The 21,554-nt window shown below is 46.2% G+C and overlaps 1 protein-coding gene and 1 pseudogene across 7 annotated transcripts in view; both read right to left on the bottom strand.

Annotated features, from left to right (window-relative positions):
- Positions 1–10,292: 10,292 nt before the first annotated feature.
- On the bottom strand, positions 10,293–10,936 carry LOC105009981 (annotated as a pseudogene).
- Positions 10,937–13,701: 2,765 nt separating this feature from the next.
- The window catches only part of raph1a (Ras association (RalGDS/AF-6) and pleckstrin homology domains 1a), an 86,999-nt gene continuing 79,146 nt past the window's right edge, over positions 13,702–21,554 (bottom strand). For 6 of the 7 annotated variants that reach the window (XM_034288625.1, XM_034288624.1, XM_034288626.1 and 3 more), the window contains 4 exons: positions 20,354–20,452; positions 20,088–20,208; positions 19,386–19,522; positions 13,702–17,977 (listed from right to left, as the gene is read on the bottom strand). In XM_034288625.1, coding sequence (XP_034144516.1) covers positions 15,860–17,977; positions 19,386–19,522; positions 20,088–20,208; positions 20,354–20,452 — 2,475 coding nt within the window. In that variant the 3' untranslated portion in view covers positions 13,702–15,859. Of the gene's footprint in view, positions 17,978–18,516; positions 18,584–19,385; positions 19,523–20,087; positions 20,209–20,353; positions 20,453–21,554 lie in introns of all 7 variants that reach the window. The other variant, XM_034288628.1, reaches the window with a different exon arrangement.

The following is a 21,554-nucleotide window of genomic DNA, read 5'->3' as shown; positions in this document are numbered from 1 at the left end:
CCTTCCGGTGGGACGGGACCAGAACACCTTCCCAGGAAGGCGTTCCGGAGGCATCCGAAACAGATGCCCAAGCCACCTCAGCTGACCCCTCTTGATGTGGAGGAGCAGCGGCTCTACTCTGAGCTCCTACAGGGTGACCGAGCTTCTCACCCTATCTCTAAGGGATCGCCCAGCCACCCTGAGGAGAAAGCTCATTTCGGCCGCCTGTATCCGGGATCTTGTCCTTGCGGTCATGACCCAAAGCTCATGACCATAGGTGAGAGTAGGAACGTAGATTGACCGGTAAATCGAGAGCTTCGCCTTGCGGCTCAGCTCTTTCTTCACCACAACAGACCGATACATCGACCGCATTACTGCAGAAGCTGCACTTATCCGTCTGTCAATCTCCCGTTCCATCCTTCCCTCACTCGTGAACAAGACCCCTAGATACTTAAACTCCTCCACTTGAGGCAGGCACTCTCCACCAACCTGAAGTGGGCAAGCCACCCTTTTCCGACTGAGGACCATGGCCTCAGATTTGGAGGTACTGATTTTCATCCCCACCGATTCACACTCGACTGCAAACCATCCCAGTGCATGCTGAAGGTCCTGGCTTGAAGGGGCCAACACGACAACATCATCCACAAAGAGCAGAGACGAAATCGTGTGGTCCACAAACCTGACACCCACCGGCCCCTGGCTGCGCCTAGAAATTCTGTCCGTAAAAATTACGAACAGAACCGGTGACAAAGGGCAGCCCTGCCGGAGTCCAACATGCACTGGGAACAGGTCTGACTTACTGCCGGCAATGCGAACCATGCTCCTGCTTCGGTCGTACAGGGACCTGACAGCCCTTAGCAAAGGACCCAGGACCCCATATTCCCGAAACACTCTCCACAGGATGCCGCGAGGGACACAGTCGAATGCCTTCTCCAAATCCACAAAACACATGTGGATTGGTTGGGCAAACTCCCATGAAACCTCCAGCACACCGTAGAGGGTATAGAGCTGGTCCAGTGTTCCACGGCCCGGACGAAAACCACACTGTTCCTCCTGAATCCGAGGTTCTACTAACTTAAAATGTTTCTGTAAATGCACCAGGTTATGCGTGTGCATATTTCAGAAGACTAACAATTTTGTAAAGCACAGGAAGGGAATTGGACAGTACATTTGTAAAAACGGGAGAATATGTAGAAGGAGATTGTAGTTTGGTTGTTATTATAGTTGTACAATGATTAAATGGACTGTTAGGGATATGGACCTAATGTACTCATTGCCCAGCCTTACAGTTTACTTTCTGGGTGTTTGTGTGTGTGGGGTTGACACAATGTTGTCAGATCTTTAATGAAAACTAAATAATAATTAAAGGGAACCTGGGAGATAATAAGTTGATTATTATGTAAACACACTTGCTATAACTTCACAATGATCCTCCTGAATGCTCCAGCTATTGGCCCATATCTTTGCTGAACACAGACAGTCAACTTTATTCCAAGAGGGTGGCAGCTCACCTCAGACCTTTTATGAGGAGTCTATCATAATCACCAAACAGGTTTTATTGAATCATGCCTTGCAGCTGCTATTTGCCTTGTCTCACCAAACCATAGTCCATAAATTACACAGGCGAGTGCCTCATGATCTGATAACAGTCTCTTTCCTATCTTTCAGAAAGTATCAGAATTGTGCCACAATAGTTGTCCATTTATGTAAATATCTCAGGGGTTCAGCGTTTTAGATTCTGTAGGTCCAAATGGATCCCTCTTTGTAAAATATTGTCCTGAATAATTTTGCCAAAGTCTTTAAAGATGTGGAAACAGATATACATATATGAACCGCATCTGTTCTTTAGTTTAATCACAAATTACGATAGTTATAATTTGCATCTTTTAAGAAATTCCTTCAGTTTCATGTTTCCAGTAGCGCCACCTGATGGCTACTGGAAGAATTTCTGAACGTCTGCTCACCTTTGTCTGAACATGCATTTAAAAAAACAAGAATCTCTGTAGGACAGAGACGAGATATAACAGGCAGGATATGCCTAACAATCGTAAGTTTGTAGTTCTTAATATGTTTCTCATTCTCTAGCTACATAAATTCAGAGGCTTGTTCTAAATTAAAAAAATTACCTGCAGACCTAATTTAGTCCAAAATGTATTCAGGTCCAACCATATTCTTGCCGACTCGATTCGGCGTCTGGCAGAACAGAATTGCACAGTAACACAGAACTGGTGTTTCTCAAACTTTTTTCCTTATTTTGGTCTCCAATTAATTGGTCTAATTTTCCACGAGAATAAGAATTGAGTTAAGACTAACACATTTTGGGATGAAGGTCTCTCTGCATTCTAAATAATCCAACATATGTATAACCTACATGGACATTTAATTTTAGACTAAATTACATCCTCAGGGAGCAACTTGGAAAACAAAGCTTAAGAACATCCATTAAGAACTGCTTGCACAAAGGTTTTGTCTTGAGAATGTATTCCCTTTTTGAAAATAACTCATGTAACGTGCTCTTAAAGGGATAGTTCAGTCTGGATTCATATTTGGGTAAAAGTCCACTTATCCTGAGTTGTTCCTGAAGGCACTCAGTCCTTTTTCAAAACAATCCATTATTCAGCTCTGTCCCAGTCTATAATGAAAATATTTCTGCTTGCATTGCAAGCGGAGACCTACTCCAAAACAATTCAAACTACATTCGGAAATCTGTTGCGCTAGCATCGATTCTTTAAAACTCTATACGAATTAAACAGCTGGCGGAATTTGATGACTTCAAACTGGCACTAGTGAACAATTTCCTATCACACGCAGTTTCTGCTCTTCTGCAATGATGTCATTGATGTGTGTGTAAACTTTAACCTCAACAAGCTATGTGAAGGCAGCTTCACTAGCTGGCCCATTTTCGTCGGTGGATTTCAGCATTGTATTTATTACTAAGGAAAATGTTGTGGTCATGTTTTGTTTTCAAAGAAAGGTACAAGGTACATGGGAGAGTATATGTGTAAATGATGTGGGAGAATTATTGGAGCAATGATTATAACTGGACATACAGAATGTTTGTATGCCTGATAGTTTTTTCCCTTTAGGCCTAATAATATGAAGTACTTGTGTGTGTAAAAAAAATTTAGATGACGTGCCATATAAATAAACTTGGCTTGCCTTACACTCTTGTTTGCTAATGTTAGGTATCTACTTACTCCTTTGAAAGCTGGCCACTGGTTCCCTCAGTGGCTAGCTCTAAATTCCAAACGTCTTTTGCAGTTTATTTTTGTGATGTAAAAAAGTCTCCAGCACCCCAGGAGTTATGAGGGGGGTGAAATTTGGATGACCAACCACACATCTTGGAACATGTTCAGCTTCAGGGACTGGGTCATTCATGGTCTCCAGCATTGGCATCAATAGTTCCCATTCAATGCAACAAAAGCATTCTGTTTTGGTTGGCTTTAGACTGCATGATCCACAACTACACCACCAATCTCCGGATATTCTGGGCAAGGGTTGGAGATGATTGGTTCATTATTGCCCACCTCCACAGCTGCCCTACGAGCCTCGAGTTTGGGTTTATTCATCTTCTGTGTATTCTGATTAGAACATGTTAGGCGCTATACCCAGACAATAAGTATTCTTCCATGTCGTATTCAGACATTCAGACATGAATATGGAAGTCAGACATGATACATAAGTAATATTCCTTTCTCTCTCAAGCAAATTGTTTCACTGTCCAAGGTGAATATCTATGACAAAATAGGAAACTTGCTTTCTAGCTAGTGAATGCTTACTTTTTTTACAATGACGTATACACTTCCTCTTCACGAAATAACCTGCGGATTGATACAATTGTGAACAAAACTGGCCGGTAAACACAGGAAGTACCAGTTCATTTGAAAATTTGATTTAATAATTAGATCTAATAATGCTAATTACAGACTGGGACAAAGCTGAGTAATGGAATCTTTAGAAAAATTACTTTGTGCATTCAGGAACAACTCAGGGTAAGTGGACTTTTACCCAAATATGAATCTGAGACTAACCATCCCTTTATTTCACAGATTTTAGAAAAACAGATTTACAACCTTCTAATGAAATGTATGTCCTTAAATGGTAAAACAACATAGCACAAAGTAACCAGAAATCCAAAGTATTGAATAATTTAGTTTGTTTATATTAATTATATCACCTTTGAAAACTGTATGAGGGGCATTTAATTCCTAGAAAGAGGAGGAAAGGTGGAACAATGAAGAGACCAACTGCTCTGTTGGTGGTAAATAGGGTTCAAAGATCGCCAGGGAACCATCTTCTGGGTCTTCCTCCTCTCTCAGGCTATATTACTGCCTGGTAAGGCAGCTGCTCCGCTGCAGACCACAAGTCCCTCCAGAGGATGGTAAAGTCTGCGGAGCGCTTCAATGTCTGCCATCCTCCCTCCGTGCAAGGCATCTACCATACATGATGCCTGAGGACAGCATGGAACATCACCAAAGATCTCAGCCACCCAGGCTTTGGTCTGTTCACACTGATGTCGCCTGGTAGACGCTACCGGAGCATCAGAGCACACACTTCCAGACTCACAAACTGTTTTTTCCCTCAGGCCATAAGGCTCCTCAACCTGTAACACTGATCCATGATCACACAGATCACACATGAACATTCCAGATGCTCTGATGTCCTTTCAGGTACTTTAAATGGGCATTAGAATATAAGAAAATGTATGCTAGTTTATATTTTTATGTATATTACTGCCAAACTTGCTATATCTATAATATTCAATACTACTACCAATATTGCTGCTAATCTACAGTATTCTTTTTAAACTGCTGCTATGTACAGTGTTATGTACATGATTGCATTATCCTCTTGATATATTTAAAGCTGTGTGTAAATATTGTTCTAAATTCTCACTACATAGGTGTTGTGTGCTATGCCACCATTCATAAGCTCACTACATTCATATGTATCTAATATTTCAATTATTATATAAATTGCTGCTCTGTCACACTTATGTATATTGCTGCCATACTTGCCATATCTAAATGTTCAGTAATACTACCCAGATTGCTGCTATATCAGTGTTGGGAGCCATGTCACAAGAATTTAATTGCACAGGATGACGCTGTGTTGTTCGGTGCATTTGACAAATAAACCTTGAAATGTGAAACTTGTAGACGGGTGTCACGCGCGCCTCCATCTTGGGTACTGTGTATTCTGCTTCTCCCTCAGACCAGAGCTGCTTCTCTGGGGTCCCTTCATTTCTAAACAGGGCCTGATTGAGAGCATGTAGCCAGAAATCCAAAGAACCGAATGATTTACTTAGTTTGCTTATAGAAATTATATCACATGGTTAGGGGGAAACTACTGAGCTGTGTTCTAGGGCAGGTGCCTGTAGAGGGCAGGTCACTGATGCAGGCTAGGACACGATCATCCACAAGGACTGGGAGGCCCGGGTGTTAACTAATTCTGGAAGATGCCCTTCCCTTCCCTGTGCTCTTCATTTTTACAGATGAAAAACACTGCCATGTTTACCACAAATTTTACAACCTAATGACAGCTCAAACAAAGGAGCTCTACAACATGGTGACACCTTAGTCTAGCTAACCTTATGGCAGCTAAAACATCCTCATTCTCTATTATTACTTTATTATTTGATTATGTGTGTGAGGGAGAGTGTGCACCTGTGTAGGTGTGTGAGCCACTTACCCATCTGTAGTTCGTGGATGGTCTCCACCAGGGACCAGTCGGCGCTGTAGCCACAGTGGGACTTGTCCAGCAGGCTGTCCAGAACCTGTCTGACCGTCTGCCTCTCGTCCACCATCATGGTCTTAGAACTCTCATCGGACAGGTGCACCCGGATCACCAGCTGAGGAGACCCAGTGGTTCCATTACCATGGAAACAACGGCTTGCAGGGGATTCTAGATCTACATATCTGTATACGTTCTTTGGGACTGGTGATGGGTAATGCCGCAAATCAGACTCTGCATTTGTCAGCGTGCCTCTTATTCTGGACTGTATTAATGTCAGGGTCTGTTTGTGAGTTTTAAACGCCTATAAAAATGGGGACCAATCAGGTGCTAACAGAGACATATTACTCTGTTTTTCAAACTAGATGTTCTAATGTACCTATCATCTTGCTCAGTTGTGCACCAGGGCCTCCTACTCCTCTTTCTATTCTGGTTAGAGACAGTTTGTGCTGTTCTGTCAAGGGAGTAGTACACAGCATTGTATGGAATCTTCACTTTCTTGGCAGATTCTTGCATGGATTAGCCTCAATTCCTCAGAGCAAGTATAGACTGATGAGTTTCAGAAGAAAGTTCTTTGTTTTCTTCCCATTTTGAGACTGTAATTGAACCCACAAACGCTGATGCTGAAGATACTGAACTAATCTATAGGCCAGTTTTATTGGTTCTTTAATCAGCACAGCAGTTTTCAGTGGTGCTAACATAATTGTAAAAGGGTTTTCTAATGATCATTTAGCCTTTTAAAATAATAAAAATGCTTTTCTTTCAAAACCAAGGACATTTCTAAGTGACCCCATCCATCTCTTTTTTCTCTCGTGAACAGATTCCGGTGAAAGTAGGTTTTAGTTCGTGGTTAACTGAGACAGAAAGGCCTAAAACCCGTGACGGTGAGACAGGTGAATCAGCATGTTGCCATATTACACTGTGCCACTAGAGGGCAGTGTGACTGTATACAGATGTAACAGTTTCACCCAGCAGGCAGAAGTAATTAATACTTATAATAGAGCAACCAAATAGAGAATAGGGTGACTACATAAGGAATAAGGTGACTACATAGGGAATAAGGTGACTACATAGGGAATAGGGTGACTACATAGAGAATAAGGTGACTACATAGGGAATAAGGTGACTACATAGGGGAATATGGTGCCTTTTGGGATTCACAAGCACACTTCAGAAGCTACAGGGAAAAGCAAACACGAAATGGGTCTGATCTACATACCATACTCCACTGCTTAGTACTGCCTCTCAGGGACCTTGTTGCACTACTCCCTTTGTACTACTGGACTCTGATATTGTTTGCAAAGTCTGCAACCTGGTCTCAGGGGACTACGCAGATGAATTTACATACATCTTTGACAGCCAAATTCATAAGATATTATGTAAGATCAAGCATCGTTTGAGTTATAATGAAAGAAGCAGTAGTATGTTTTGAACCCAGGTTTTTCTGCCCCACAGATGGGTGCTCTACCTACAACTCCAGGAACTCCCTGTTAGGGGAGGCAGGTAGTGGTGTTATAAGATCAAAATACAAGTGATGTTCTTTCTAACCTTAACCCAAACCTTAACCCCAGTGCTGTGATATATAACCTTAACCCCAGTGCTGTGATATATAACTTTCACCCAAACCTTAACCCCAGTGCTGTGATATATAACCTTAACCCCAGTGCTGTGATATATAACCTTAACCCAAACCTTAACCCCAGTGCTGTGATATCTAACCCTAACCCCAGTGCTGTGATATCTAACCCTAACCCAAACCTTAACCCCAGTGCTGTGATATATAACCTTAACCCCAGTGCTGTGATATATAACTTTCACCCAAACCTTAACCCCAGTGCTGTGATATATAACCTTAACCCCAGTGCTGTGATATATAACCTTAACCCAAACCTTAACCCCAGTGCTGTGATATCTAACCCTAACCCCAGTGCTGTGATATCTAACCCTAACCCAAACCTTAACCCCAGTGCTGTGATATATAACCTTAACCCCAGTGCTGTGATATATAACCTTAACCCCAGTGCTGTGATATATAACCTTAACCCAAACCTTAACCCCAGTGCTGTGATATCTAACCCTAACCTTAACCCCAGTGCTGTGATATCTAACCCTAACCCAAACCTTAACCCCAGTGCTGTGATATATAACCTTAACCCCAGTGCTGTGATATACAACCTTAACCCAAACCTTAACCCCAGTGCTGTGATATCTAACCCTAACCCTAACCTTAACCCCAGTGATGTGATATATAACCTTAACCCCAGTGCTGTGATATATTACCTTAACCCAAACCTTAACCCCAGTGCTGTGATATCTAACCCTAACCTTAACCCCAGTGCTGTGATATCTAACCCTAACCCAAACCTTAACCCCAGTGCTGTGGTATATAACCTTAACCCTAGTGCTGTGATATATAACCTTAACCCCAGTGCTGTGATATCTAACCTTATCCCTAACCTTAACCCCAGTGCTGTGATATATAACCTTAACCCCAGTGCTGTGATATCTAACCTTATCCCTAACCTTAACCCCAGTGCTGTGATATCTAACCTTAACCCCAGGGTGTTAAACTTCACTCCACAGCAATGTCTCAAAATGTGTCAATTGCAGGGATTGCTGCCCCCAAGCAATAAAATATTCTGTCAGCTCCAACGAGCCAGTGGCGAGCGCTACCGAGATAGAGAGTAGCAAATTTGAAGAGGCACCGGAGTATTTCAAATTCACTGTGTGGGAACATTTTGGATTCAGCGTTCAAAACGATGACGAGGGTAAGAAGACCGTGAACAAAGTAAATTCTACAAGCATTGCTTTGACACTGTCGGCTACTTGAGTGGAAACACTTCTAACATGATGACGTCATTTGTACAACAACCGTACCGTTAGCATGACCCACAAACCGCGATACGTACCGAACCGTGGGACCACTGTGCCGTTGAATCCCTGGTACCCAGATTCAGTCACAGACTGTCCAGGAGGTCACTGATGCCCTGATCCAGGTCTAGGAGGAGATCCCCAGGACACCATAAAGATTTTGATGACATGGCGGATGGTGTCCTGGGGGATCTCCTCCCAGACCTGGATCAGGGCATCAGTGAGCTCCTGGACGCACCGATACACAACGCCCCAGAGGTTCTCAATTGGATTCAGGTCTGGGGAACGTGAGGACCAGTCAATGGCATCAATGCCTTTGTCATCCAGGAACTGCCTACACACTCTGGCCACATGAGGCTGGCATTGTCCTGCACCAGGAGGAACCCAGGGCCTCAAACCGGTCATGCTGAACGTTCACCACGGCATCTCCAGACTCACGTCTGTCACATGTGCTCAGTGTGAACCTGCTCTCATCTGTGAAGAGAATGGGGCCCCAATGGCGGAACTGCCAATTCGGCAAATGCCAATCGAGCTGCACAGTGCTGGGCTGTGAGAACAGGTCCCACTAGAGGACATTGGGCCCCCATGCCATCCTCATGGAGTTTTTGTCTGACAGTTTGGTACACCAGTAGCCCGCTAGAGGTCATTTTGTAGAGCCCTGCAACACATCTCCTATTTCTCCTCCCACAAAAGAGTTGATACTGGTCCTGCTGTTGGGTTGATGCCCTTCTACAGCCAAGTCCAGCTCTCCTCATGTAATGGCCCATCTCCTGGCACTGTATCTCCTCCATGCTCTTGACACTGTACTGAGAGACACAGCAAACTGTCTTGTGACAGCACGTATGGATGTGCCATTCTGGAGGAGCTGGACTACCTGTGCAACCTGAATGGGCTGCAGGTACCACTTTATGCTACCAGTAGTGACAAGGAGACAAAAAAAAATGCAAAACTAGAGAAGAATCAGTCAGGACAAATTAGGAGAGACTAATTGTCTGTGCCCACCACCTGCAAAACCATTCCCTTTTTGGGGGTTGTCTTGTTGTTGCTTTGCAGTGCACCTGTTGTCACTCTCATTTGCACCAAAACGGGTGACATTGATTCACAATCGGTTATGCTTCCTAACTGGACAGATTGATAACCCTGAAGTTTAATTTACTTATTTTTTTTGAGCAGTGTAATTTCTGCTTATGAACATAAAAGGAGGACAACTGATCACTTTGAAAGCCAGATGTTGCATTAAAAACAGTAGATAATTTTAGTGTTAAAAAAATATATACCAGTCATGGTCTACAGTGATTCTAATGTCAACCTTTATTTACACATAAAAAACATAGAAAGGTAGAAACATCTTTTCCTATTAAAGGACTTAAATGCTTTTCAACAAAAGTGACAGGAGTGTGTTGGTGTAGAGAACGTAAAACAACATCTCAACAATGGTAAATCGATTTAGAAACACAAGACAGCAGATGCTATTACTATGGAAATGACAGAATAGCACCAGTAATGTATTTCATCACACTTGGCTGAGCAGGAAGTAATCAAACCCACTATCCTGCTCTCAGCTGAGCAGGAAGTAATCAAACCCACTATCCTGCTCTCAGCTAAGCAGGAAGTTATCAAACCCACTATCCTTCTCTCAGCTAAGCAGGAAGTTATCAAACCCACTATCCTTCTCTCAGCTAAGCAGGAAGTAATCAAACCCACTATCCTTCTCTCAGCTGAGCAGGAAGCCACTAAAGGTAGTGTGTTTGAAGGCATCCCATACATGTGTGTTTGCCATGAGACGCATGTAGACCCGGTCCCCAACCTCCAGATGGATGATGACAGCATTTCCTCCGTTGTCGGCACCATCATGGTCAGACTTGTGGTCATATCAACTGGCCATCAGCTCTTCATTCTTGAACAGGCCAATGTTTTTGATCTGATTTCCTCCCGCATGGTAGAAGAAGATGAAGTGGTAGACCCCTTGAACAGGAGCAACAAATACACCTGTGCTTGGGTTGTAGGCACTGCCGATGTTAGTGATTACAGTTTTGTAGATCAGGGTGGTGTCATGGTTGAATGGCCCAGTGTGACCAGTCCCTCCTAGGGCAGCCGAAAAAAACACATTGGTTCTCTCCTTATTCTTCATTTCCTCAATTTTGGTTTCCATGGCTGCCAGTCTTTCCACTGTAGTGCGTAGTTTCTCCTCCATGGCACCAAAGTCTTTTAGAAGCTTCCACATGTCAGGATGGCATGACCAGTTGGGTGGCTGGTCTTCTTTATTTTCATTTCCAATCTTCTGGGTCTCTTCTTGAGCCCCAGACTGACTGTAAAGGCAAAGAGATAACAACAGAAAGGCAGTGGTCTTCATCTTGTCTGGATTCAGATTCCTGTGATGTTCTGACTCTTGCCTTTTTATACAGCTAGGAATCAAGTTTCAGAAACTCCTTGCCCAATACTTGTCACATTTATCTATAACCTTAAAGCCCCACAACTCCTTTCACGTTCGGTACATGTCATCGTGGTGAGGTCTTCTCTCTTTTTCCTCAGCTGTGCAGAAAGTAATGTTTGATGACTTTGGTGAAAAATTACTAAATCTGTTTTGAAATGATTCAGAATAATTGCGTTTATAAGCAGAAAATCAATCAATCAAATTTATTTATAAAGCCCTTTTTACAACAGCAGTTGACACAAAGTGCTTTACAGAGACACCCGGCCTTAAACCCCAAGGAGCAAACAACAGTAGTGTTGAATTTCAGTGGCTAGGAAAAACTCCCTAAAAGGCCGAATTTTAGGAAGAAACCTAGAGAGGACCCAGGCTCAGAGGGGTGACCAGTCCTCTTCTGGCTGTGCCGGGTGAGATCTTAAGAGTCCAATTGGAATAATTAATACATTTCTCTGGGCTAAATCCAGAGAAACGATAATTAACTAATTGAAAAGCTGAGTAAAAGCTATTTTACAAATAAAAAGGTGCGTGAACGGTGTTTACCCTCCATTACATCCCTGATTGCGGCATAAGAGGTCTGCAGATCCCTTGATGGTCCCCTGGGGACCTTGGAGACTTCTATGAGCATCTTCCGGGCAGCTCTTGGGATTAATTTTGTGGGATGGCCTGTCCTATTCCACTGGTCTGGATTTTTCTCCATTTGCAAATGGTCCATCAGACATTTGAGTTATGTACTTTGAGTTGCTTGGCAATGGCGTTATAACCCTTCCCATGGACGTAAATAATATTTTATCTGAGGGCCTCACAAAAAATGATATTTTGATTTTGGCGGGATGTGTTTGCTGGACGTCACTGGTGACGTTTTTGGTGCTCCTGACATATTTTTAAATAATGATAAAGGTAGGGGTGTACTCTTACCTCACAATGAAATTACATTTGTGTTACTTTTTGGGTTAAATTGGATTACTTTAATCAAAGGCTATCTGGTCACGTTCCTTCCCTTCAGATTGGACACATCAGAGCAGTCTAATGAGTACCACATCACTATTTAACACCTGACCCAGGCAGCAGCCAATCACAGGTCCGCTGAATGGTCAGTTGACCCATAGGGGTCTCTGTTAGCACCTGATTTGGTAAAAAAATTTACAGAAATACAGTAATTTGAGTTAAAACCATAGACTGACATAGTAACTGTGACGTCCCACATAGGTGTCTGAAGAACCGTTTTGAAGGTCATTTTTGGCGGAGATGGCAATCGCCATCTTGGCAGCGCGTCACTCACCCTAACTCCTGGATAACCAAAAATGGGAAAAAAGGTGGGGCGTGGGTACATCAGTCAGGCTGACCAAGTGCTGTAAAGGTTATGAGAGCTACCGTGACCAGTGTTATATCAGTCAGGCTGACCAAGTGCTGTAAAGGTTATGAGAGCTACCGTGACCAGTGTTATATCAGTCAGGCTGACCAAGTGCTGTAAAGGTTATGAGAGCTACCGTGACCAGTGTTATATCAGTCAGGCTGACCAAGTGCTGTAAAGGTTATGAGAGCTACCGTGACCAGTGTGACATCAGTCAGGCTGACCAAGTGCTGTAAAGGTTATGAGAGCTACCGTGACCAGTGTGACATCAGTCAGGCTGACCAAGTGCTGTAAAGGTTATGAGAGCTACCGTGACCAGTGTGACATCAGTCAGGCTGACCAAGTGCTGTAAAGGTTATGAGAGCTACCGTAACCAGTGTTATATCAGTCAGGCTGACCAAGTGCTGTAAAGGTTATGAGAGCTACCGTGACCAGTGTTATATCAGTCAGGCTGACCAAGTGCTGTAAAGGTTATGAGAGCTACCGTGACCAGTGTGACATCAGTCAGGCTGACCAAGTGCTGTAAAGGTTATGAGAGCTACCGTGACCAGTGTGACATCAGTCAGGCTGACCAAGTGCTGTAAAGGTTATGAGAGCTACCGTGACCAGTGTGACATCAGTCAGGCTGACCAAGTGCTGTAAAGGTTATGAGAGCTACTGTGACCAGTGTGACATCAGTCAGGCTGACCAAGTGCTGTAAAGGTTATGAGAGCTACCGTGACCAGTGTGACATCAGTCAGGCTGACCAAGTGCTGTAAAGGTTATGAGAGCTACCGTGACCAGTGTGACATCAGTCAGGCTGACCAAGAGCTGTAAAGGTTATGAGAGCTACCGTGACCAGTGTGACATCAGTCAGGCTGACCAAGTGCTGTAAAGGTTATGAGAGCTACCGTGACCAGTGTGACATCAGTCAGGATGACCAAGTGCTGTAAAGGTTATGAGAGCTACCGTGACCAGTGTGACATCAGACGCAGTTGGACAGGAAACACTATCAGCTAGGATTCATTGAAACCAGAAGCTGTTTATTTGCAGTAATCATACAAAGTTAATGTAACAACTTCAAGCTCAGTAACTGTTTTTCTTCTAATGAACTATGTCCTAAATCCCACCCAGAGCCGGCTATGGTGATGTTCCTTTTGCTTCCATTAATACTGGGCACATCAGGGCTGTCTTGAGTACCACTTCCCTGTTTAACACTTGACTGAAACAGCAGCCAATCACAGCTCCTCTGAATGGTCAGCTGACCCACAGGGGTCTCTGTTAGCACCTGATTGGTGTGGTCACACACACACACAGACACACAGACAGACAGAAAGTCCAGAATAACAGGCACATGCAGAGTATGATTTGCACATTTTTATTGTTCGGTTTAAATGCATTTTAGGTTTTCATTTTCCCCATTATGGCAAAGTATCTCAGAGTGTTCCTGACCTTAAAGTAACTCCTTTGGCCTTCAGATATACTTAATAACATTTAGGTTGTCATTCACCGCTGATCCATGTTGTCCTGAAGTGATTGAAGACAGGAAATGGAGGACAGTACTCAAAATGTTGCTGATGTAACTTCCCTCCAACAGGTGAGGGAGAAGGCCTGACAATGACACATTTCAGTTTGGTGAAGCCTAGTGATTGGCATGGAGAAATATGACTTACAGATCACAGATACAAACTGATACATCAAGCAAAGGGACTGACTGGCCAGATGGACTTACAGGTTTTATTAATGCTTTGGATACTAAGGACAATGTACATAACAGCAATGTGGTGGTCGCGTCCTCAAACACATGAAGACGTCCAAACAGCCCTCTATTCCCTGTAGTCTGAAACCCTGGGCAGGTCCTTTTTCTGCAGCATGAGCCAACCGGACCTACAGTCCCTGGATGCTGTCACGGGGCAGGGTTAGGTTCAATGTAATGCGCTACACAGGGAATAGGATGCCATTTGGAATGACAGACAGTAAAAGAGAAGGCATTAGTGTGAAACATCAATGTCCATCCACCCTCAATAAGGAGCTACATGGCTGTTTAGTCTGCCCTGGGACAAACTCCACTTCCTGTTTATTCTGCCCTGGAAATACTCACTTCCGGTTTAGTCTGCTTTGGATGATCTTTACTTCCTTCAAGACTCTTTCATTCATGGTATCTGGCTGCCTACAGTCCTGAAGTGTTTTTTCTGTCTGTATATTCTTAAGTTAGGGCCAAAGGAGGCCTCTAGATACAGGAGGCTCAGCTGTGATGTATGGATAGAATAATAGCCAGCCAATGTGACCAATAAAAACAGACAAAGCAGCTCTGACTCCTCCCCCAACATAACAGCCATTGCAGAGGTGGACCTTCATTGTGCATCGTTTTATCTCAACCAATCAAAAACTGAGGATCATTTAAAAGGCAGCCAATTGCTTTCCAGTTCTACAGCTACTCAAATCCACTGGAAGCATTTTAAACCTTTTGGTGCCATTTTGAGAAATCTTCATTAGAATCAGAGAGACCGATGGGCAGAGTCTGAAACAGCACGCTGCTCCTTATTTGGTGCACTACTTTTGACCAAAGCCATATGGGTCCTGTGCACTCTGTAGGGAATAGGGTGTCATTTGGGTCACACTCAGTATGAACCACTCATCTACACACCTGGGTGTGTCCAGTTCTGGCCCAAGGCATCATGGTACCAAACCACATCACAACCCTGGACCAGAGCTATCTAGCAGTAAACCACATCACACCCTGGACCAGAGCTATCTAGCTGTAAACCACATCACACCCTGGACCAGAGCTATCTAGCTGTAAACCACATCACACCCTGGACCAGAGCTATCTAGCTGTAAACCACATCACACCCTGGACCAGAGCTATCTAGCTGTAAACCACATCACACCCTGGACCAGAGCTATCTAGCTGTAAATCACGCCAGGTCTCTCAACCAATTGGGGTTCCTACTCACTCACGCTTTAAAAACGCCACTTTAAAATAACCAAATCTTTCAGGTATTAAATAATCTTATATAAAAACACAAAAGGAAGTTACCCACCCACCTACCCACATGTCTATACATATATATTTACTGAGCCCCCCCCCCCCCCTCCAAACCCCAAACGCTTGCTAACATAACACCATGTCCATACATACAGGAGTCCATGCAGTACCAGTTATATTGCAGCAGAATTCTTGCCGTTTATGTTTTGTTATATTTAATGCAAAGCGGCACAACGTGGAGAAGCTGAACAGACGGTCTGGTTTGCAGACAGAGGATCACATAGAACACAGCATCTAGCTCAGTCCTGTGTGTGTGTGTGTGTGTGTGTGGGGGGGGGGGATCTGGGTCGTATTCATTGGTGCACACAGAAATTAGAGTTTATTTTTGGACAAGATCAGGCAGTCGTCTGGCCCCCCCCTCGGTTTTGGTCAGTTTCTGACAACCAGGGTCTCAGGGGAGTGACCTGTATGGCGCATAGCCTGAGGCCTTGGTGGGTCTGTAGCCTGGGCACCACACCTCCACCAGCTACCACTCCCCTGTCAGCTTGGTGCTTTGGTCCCGTTTGGGCGGGGCAGGGCGTGGCCCCCGCCGTAACGTTGCATAGCCTGAGGACATGTAGCCGTGGCCGCCGCCCTGCCCCACCCTCTGCTGTTCCAGCAGCAGCTCTGGGGGAGGAGGGGGGAGGGCCATGTCGTCCATGGAGACTGGTTCCAGTCTGGAGGAGCCGTGGCGTGTCAGAGACCCGTGACGGGTGATGGACTTCCTCTTCAAGGTCCGGTTCAGGTCCTCCAGGAAGTTGGGTTGGACTGAGGAGAGAGTACTGCCCCCTTTAGGCCCCCCGGGGGAGATGGGCGGCACAGGGCAGCCGAAGGAGGTCTGCTGGGGAGGGGGGGACAGGGGCAAGGGCTCCTGCACCGTGTTGCTCCGGGACAGCCTGTGCAGCGTAGGAGGCGGGGTCTTCTTCAGCGACTGCGTCTTCCATGACGACTGGTTGACTGGTTGGGAGAGGGGCGCGGCTTGCGGCTGGGGGTTGACCACAGCGACCCGGGGGGCCCCCGGGTGCATTTCTGAAGGGAGTGGTGGCGGGGGGAGGAGCTCAGAGTCAGGAGGTGGTGGGGGGAAGAAATCAAGCTCAGACGGAGGGGAGGGGAAGTCACTGCTGGGCTGGCGGTGTTGGCCGGTCTGTAGACCCTGCAGGGCCAGGGGGAGGGCTGCCAGGTTCAGCTTGCCTGGTTTAGGAGGAGCAGGAGGCCCTGTGTCTTTAGCAGGAGATCCAGAGGGGGCAGGGGAGGAGGTGCAGGAGCCAAGGCCAGGCTGGGCAAACTTACTGACCAGGGACTCTACCTTCTTAGGCTGCCTTTGGACCTGCACCTCCTCCTGGTACTCCCCAGACGAGTTGGACTTGATGGAAGAGGCCCTCTGAGGGGTAGGAGGCGGCCCTCTCTTCCCTATAGATCCAGTAGAGGAGGTTGAAGAGGAGGAAGGAGACTTCTTGATAGGGGAGCCCATCTTGGAAGGGGGGAGGAGTGGAGGAGCTGGGGATGGGATGATGTGGGGGGGAGGGGGGAAGTCCAGACAGCTCTCAGGAGGAGGTGGGGGGAATTCCGGGGACTGAGGGGGCATCTGACCCCCCGGCTGCCATCTTGGTTTGGCCTTGACGGCTGGGGGTGACTGGGGGGGCAGCGGAGCTCCCGGGAACTGGTTGACCATCTGTTTGACCAGGGACGGGGTTGGGGAGATGGGGGCCGAGAGGGGCAGGGTCTTAGAGGAGAAGCTATGCTGTTTGGGCATTGTAGGTGGGGGCTGATTGGGCGAATGGCCTGTCGAGAAGCTCTGCTGCTTTTTCCCTGGACCAGGAGGAGGTGAGGGCGAGACTGGGGACAGAGGCATCCCCGGAACAAAGGTCTTAGGAGCGGTCTGGGGCGGGAAGACCCCCGAGAAGGTTTTAGGAGGAGCGGGTGGGGGCAGGGCAGGAGACAGGGGTGAAAGGGCAGCGGGGGGAGGAGGGGGTTCAGGTTGGCCGTCCAGCTCTGAGAAGTCATAGTTCATATTGGGGAACTTCTGGGCCAGGAACTGCTGCAGTCCTGTGTTACTGAGTGGGGGGGGCTGGTGAACCTCTGGGGGCGGAGGGGGGGGCAGGATGCCATTACTGTGTTGGTAGTGAGGGGGGGGCAGGGTATGGGCCTGTGGAGGGGGAGGGGGTATGAACTGTGGAACAGGGCTCGGAGGGCCGAGCCGAAGAGAGGCCATGGCAGAGCCCGGGACGGGCATGGAGGTTGGTGGAGGGGGTGGGGGTGATGGCGGGGGAGGGTTGTAGTTGGTGGAAGCCAATGGGAGCGTGTTGTAGTTGGGTTTGACAGACTGAAGGGGTGGGACTGGCGGACACTGCTGCTGCCCCATTGGCTGCGCATTGTAATGATTGGCACTGCCCTGTAAACGGGCAAGGGTACTGTATTTGACATACTGGGTGGGGGCGGCCTGGTGAGGTGGGTTGGGGAGAGGGGGAGGTGGGGGAGGAGGAGGGGGCGGGTCAGGGGGCGAAGGGGAGGATTCAGGGGACACACTGGTGTAGCTGGTCCGGGAGGGGGGTGCTGACTGGTACAATGTCAGTGGGTGGGGTCTACTGAAAGAGTCCGTCCTCAACTGGAGAAGAGAGAGATCGGAGTTAGACTGTATTATAATACACATCATGATGTTATATTCCTGCTACATTGGGTCATTTGGTAACACTGCATTGATCCACTAAAACCAGCCGACCAGCCGGGCGTCCCAGCCGACCAAAACAAAATACATGAAGACCAAAACCAAACCAATGCACCTCCCGCTAGAGCCGGACTCTGACCAAGACATTTCCTTCCTTGGCATTTTTAGGCTTTTTTCTAACTCTAGATGAGAAAGCCACTCTGATGCATCCTCCAGATGGAGGTCGTAAACACACAAGGCAGAAACACAGTTAAAACACCAGTGTTGCTTAGTAACAGTTAAAACACCAGTGTTGCTTAGTAACAGTTAAAACACCAGTGCAAACACACAGTCCTTCACACTGCCAGTGACCCCAAACTATTAACCACATCTTAATGACCGAGGCCCCCAGGTGACCCGGTTCTGTTAGCGCTTTGAGGGGTTGTGAGGAGGAGTACAGAAGTCCGGTGTTAAAACGTGACACACCCCTAGCTCCGAACCTCAAACCTCAGTCCCTCCAGTGCCCAGAGGCACCGGTCCAAACTTCACTGACTTGACCTTCCTTCCCTGGACGACACAGAGACAAGGGAGAGAGATGGGAACAGACGACAACCACAATTACTGACCCGGGAGTGGGTTAGGAAATAAAGTAACTGACACATGACCACAGTCAGTCACAGTCTGGCTTAAACACTGACACAGTTAGATAAACATTAACAGCATCTGAAATGACATTCTGTGTCATTCATAGGGTTCAGTTTTAATTACAGCTGACAGAAATACACAGGGGAAATACAGTGGGTATCTATGTGAGAAGGATCCACAGACAGACAGCAGCGGAAACACCAGAGCCTATGGGTAGAAAAGACAGACAGCTCGGCCAGCTATTGGCTATGGGTAGAAAAGACAGACAGCTCGGCCAGCTATTGGCTAGGCCTTCACAATCTACACAGAAAGCATCTTCTATTGAACTATTTTAGAACAGCATTTTAACAGTTGAACATGTAATTACTGACTGATAGCGAGCAGGAAGCAAACGTCGCCGTTTCGTTGTACAGGTTGTGTGACAGTGGTCTGCAGCAGTCATTGTAGTGACATGAATAATGATGTAGTGAGGAATGAATCTGTTAAGGTGGTTTCTGCTGATTCGGTCCTACTGAGTCACTGCCCAAAGCTCAAACCTGATGGGATTCATTCATCATCTTAGAGCCTTCATTCACCTCCATTAGAAATAAAGTGTTGACAGGATCAAGTGAAGACTATTCTATTATTCTTATTGATTCCCCACACAGAAGGCCAAGGTCCAGTACGCTCAGTTCACCCCAGCTAAGAGGTGTGACGATATAAGCACGTGGTTCAGGGGGGTTACCTTCGAGTCGTCCTGCGTGCCTCTCTTCCAGGCCTCAGAGAAGATGGAGCTGACCTGACTCTGAGAGCGGACATGGCCTGACAGTGTCTCGGACACACCCACTCCACTGTCACTACTGGAGTGGTTTGACTGAGACTCTGGAGCAGAGAGAGATTGAGAAAGAGGGGAAAGATGGAGGGGGCGTTACATTAAACCATGGAGGGGGCGTTACTTTAAACCATGGAGGGGGCGTTACTTTAAACCATGGAGGGGGCGTTACATTAAACCATGGAGGGGGCGTTACATTAAACCATGGAGGGGGCGTTACATTAAACCATGGAGGGGGCGTTACATTAAACCATGGAGGGGGCGTTACATTAAACCATGGAGGGGGCGTTACATTAAACCATGGAGGGGGCGTTACATTAAACCATGGAGGGGGCGTTACATTAAACCATGGAGGGGGCGTTACATTAAACCATGGAGGGGGCGTTATATTAAACCATGGAGGGGGCGTTATATTAAACCATGGAGGGGGCGTTATATTAAACCATGGAGGGGGCGTTATATTAAACCATGGAGGGGGCGTTATATTAAACCATGGAGGGGGCGTTATATTAAACCATGGAGGGGGCGTTATATTAAACCATGGAGGGGGCGTTATATTAAACCATGGAGGGGGCGTTATATTAAACCATGGAGGGAGTGTGTCCTGTGCCTTACCTGGCAGGCTAGAGGAGCTGGATCCAGACTTGATGGAGGAGCTGGAGAGAGAGGACCAGTCGTAGGCTGCCTCCGTCCTCTTCATCGCCTCCTGGTAGTTGATGTACAGAGTCTTCCCATACTGGAGGGGAAAACCAGACAGAAGAAAACAGCAACTTATTTCAACAACAGACATCTGGGTTGGTTTTCATACGGCACCAAACTAACGAAAAGTCTGGCAACAGTCGGATGATTTCAACATGTCACTATGGAGACGTTCTCTTCACCTTGGCGATGCGAATCCCATTGATCCACTGGTGGAGAGTCCGGACATCGTCACAGCAAAGGTACCTGATGTACTGGGACTTCTTCTGGATCTGGGGGTGCTGTTGGATCAGACGTGGACTGTAACTAACACTACTAAATCACCATACATCAAACATATATTCATCTCTTTTTTCTCTATTTTCTCTCGTGAACAGATTCCGGTGAAAGTAGGTAAGGTTTTAGTTCCTGGTTAACTGAGACAGAAAGGCCTAAAACCTGTGACGGTGAGACGGGTGAATCAGCATGTTGCCATATTACACTGTGCCACTAGAGGGCAGTGTGACTGTATACAGATGTAACAGTTTCACCCAGCAGGCAGAAGTAATTAACCCATCACCAATACTCTGCATCCTGTCCTTCCCAGTGTGGGCCCTCCTCCATCAGACCAGATGCCTCAAATGTTTACGGGTCACTTTGTGGGGCAAATGGAAGAGGACTATTTGGATCATAACTTACATCGCTGAGGAGAAAGAAACAGTCCTGCCTACAAAAACAATGTCCTGCAGTCACATTATTTCACACCCCATCAGTACAGGAAGTCCGAAGGCCCCTGACCAGACCCCCCTTCCCTTACGCCCTTCTGAAAGTCCCCAGTCTGGTTTGGAAATCTGGGATTGAAGTCTTGGAAGACGCCTCACAAAAGGAAACTAAGAAATCTGTTTTCCTCCTTTTCAGGAAGTGAGGTTCCAAGAAAAGGTACTTTGGTATCCACAGCCTTCTTCAAAAACACAAACAGAGCCAAACTAGTATAACATGAGGAAATAGATGGTAGTATACTCCAAACAGCAGTAATGTCTTAGGCACCAGTGAAAATAGGCCGGACTAAGCCACAGACATGGAGTACATGAGGTACCAGGTTAAACACCAGGCGAGTACATCTGGTTCTAGGTTCAACAGCAGAGATCAGTAGTGACATGTATCCTGGTTCAAATCCCTGAGAAGACAAGGTTGATAACCTGCTAATGTCCCATTGGATAAGGTCCTTAACCCTTATTGCTTGTTCAACAGTCTCTGGACAGTAGTCTGCTAATTAACATGTAAATGGTACTGGCTGGTGTCCTCACCTTCAGAGTCAGGCAGTAGTCTGATAACTAACAGGTAAATGGTACTGGCTGGTGTCCTCACCTTCAGAGTCAGGCAGTAGTCTGCTAATTAACATGT

Source organism: Esox lucius, chromosome 20 (genome assembly GCF_011004845.1).
Source record: "Esox lucius isolate fEsoLuc1 chromosome 20, fEsoLuc1.pri, whole genome shotgun sequence".
NCBI classification, from domain to species: Eukaryota; Metazoa; Chordata; class Actinopteri; order Esociformes; family Esocidae; genus Esox; species Esox lucius.
The sequence above is the reverse complement of the archived record's forward strand: the minus strand, read 5'-3'. Positions and strand labels throughout refer to the sequence as shown.